Source organism: Palaemon carinicauda, unplaced genomic scaffold (assembly GCF_036898095.1).
Source record: "Palaemon carinicauda isolate YSFRI2023 unplaced genomic scaffold, ASM3689809v2 scaffold162, whole genome shotgun sequence".
Lineage (NCBI taxonomy): Eukaryota > Metazoa > Arthropoda > Malacostraca > Decapoda > Palaemonidae > Palaemon > Palaemon carinicauda.
In genome coordinates, this window is record NW_027169170.1 from 115,001 (window position 1) to 117,500 (window position 2,500).

A 2,500-nucleotide genomic window follows, 5' to 3' on the forward strand; every position below is an offset into this window, starting at 1 on the left:
AAATGGACGGCCATTTTAAAATTTAAAGATCGCTAAACCGAGTTCCTTTTGATTATGGCATCAGGTGTAATATGTACCTCATTATTTCAAAATCCTTGACCAAAGCTCCTAAATATGACTTACAGTCGGCCATTTTAATAACAATCCATGTTATAGACCGCCATTTTGAAACCTCCATTTTGAAACATCCAATTTGAAATTAAAGAGAAGCCTTCCTTTAATTGATAACTAGTGAAGATTACTATGATAGTTATTGTTGTTGTTTTTGCTTCCAGGGACTTGAATAAGCTTCAGGAAGGCATCGGGGAGAAGATCGGCATGTTTACGTTCTTCATGGGCACCTTCCTGATCAGCCTCGTCAACGCTTTCGTTCACGGATGGCTCCTCACGCTCATCATCATCTCTGTGTTCCCTGTCCTTGGCCTTTCCACTGGTATTATTGCCAAGGTAATAAGTCTATCTATCTATCTATTTATTTGCTAGCTATAAAGTAGGGTGTTATGCAGAAGCTGATTGAGATGAACAGTATAACAAAAGAGTATTATTGAGGCAGGAATTTCTAGAAGTTGATGATAAATAGAAAGGCAAAGTTGGGACAAAGCCATATGCTTTTTATAGGGGACAATATATATATATATATATATATATATATATATATATATATATATATATATATATATATATATAAAGTGTAAAATCCACAGGAAACAGGAAAGGAAAAGACCAGGTACCAAGCGCTTTCGTGTATTATGTACACTTCTTCAGGGTACATAATACACGAAAGCACTCAGTACCTGGTGTTTTCCTTTCCTGTTTCCTGTGGATTTTACACTTTAATATCTGTCACGTGCAGTTTTGTGACTGATAAGTAATATATATATATATATATATATATATATATATATATATATATATATATATATATATATATATATATATATATATATATATATATATATATGTATATATATATATATATATATATATATATATATATATATATATATATATATATATATATATATATATATATATATATATATATATATATACAGTATATATTCAGTTATTAAGACACTGGCCTCACAAGCGAAACAATCTGAGTTCAATTCTCTAGCAAGGTAGAGCAGAATAAGCCCATTCAGTTAAATTCCATTGTGCTTAAGTTGGTGTAAGCATTGAATATTGTGCCTGTTAGGTAGTCAAGTGTAGTGGGTTGTCACTAGGATGGAGAAGACGGACTGGCTAGAAAACTGTTAGGCAATGCTGGGTCTGATCAGATCTTAGTTGGGGGAGCACCAGAATAAGAGAAATGCTGCTTGCATAAGCCAATTGAGAATCCACAGGACAGGGTGTGTGGCTAGCAACCTCACTCCATGGGAACATTTTCATTCAAGGGAAATCTTATCTCTCCTCGCAGGCCCAATCCAAGCTCTCCAGCCTCGAGATGAAGGAATACGCGAGAGCCGGAAGCATCGCCGAAGAAGTCCTGTCGGCCATCCGGACTGTCGTGGCTTTCGGCGGAGAACACAAAGAAGTGGAGCGGTAAGGAGGGGATGAATGCCTATATATATATATATATATATATATATATATATATATATATATATATATATATATATATATATATATATATATATATATATATATATATATATATATTTGTATATCATACATCATCATACATATACCAAAGGCACTTCCCCCAATTTTGGGGGGTAGCCGACATCAACAAGAACAAAACAAAAAAGGGGACCTCTACTCTCTATGTTCCTCCAGCCTAACCAGGGACTCAGCCGAGTTCAGCTGGTACTGCTAGGGTGCCACAGCCCAACCTCCCACATTTCCACCACAGATGAAGCTTCATACTGCTGAGTCCCCTACTGCTGCTACCTCCACGGTCATCTAAGGCACCGGAGGAAGCAGCAGGGCCTACCGGAACTGCGTCACAATCGCTCGCCATTCATTCCTATTTCTAGCACGCTCTCTTGCCTCTCTCACATCTATCCTCCTATCACCCAGAGCTTTCTTCACACCATCCATCCACCCAAACCTTGGCCTTCCTCTTGTACTTCTCCCATCAACTCTTGCATTCATCACCTTCTTTAGCAGACAGCCATTCTCCATTCTCTCAACATGGCCAAACCACCTCAACACATTCATATCCACTCTAGCCGCTAACTCATTTCTTACACCCGTTCTCACCCTCACCACCTCGTTCCTGACCCTATCTACTCGAGATACACCAGCCATACTCCTCAGACACTTCATCTCAAACACATTCAATTTCTGTCTCTCCATCACTTTCATTCCCCACAACTCCGATCCATACATCACAGTTGGTACAATCACTTTCTCATATAGAACTCTCTTTACATTCATGCCCAACCCTCTATTTTTTACTACTCCCTTAACTGCCCCCAACACTTTGCAACCTTCATTCACTCTCTGACGTACATCTGCTTCCACTCCACCATTTGCTGCAACAACAGACCCCAAG

The 2,500-nt window shown here is 38.4% G+C and overlaps 1 protein-coding gene across 2 annotated transcripts in view; it reads left to right on the top strand.

Annotated features, from left to right (window-relative positions):
- The window catches only part of LOC137635709 (ATP-dependent translocase ABCB1-like), a 39,572-nt gene that overhangs the window by 19,154 nt on the left and 17,918 nt on the right, over nt 1–2,500 (top strand). For both annotated transcript variants that reach the window (XM_068368157.1, XM_068368158.1), the window contains exons 7-8: nt 276–447; nt 1,421–1,545. In XM_068368157.1, coding sequence (XP_068224258.1) covers nt 276–447; nt 1,421–1,545 — 297 coding nt within the window. The remainder of the gene's footprint in view (nt 1–275; nt 448–1,420; nt 1,546–2,500) is intronic.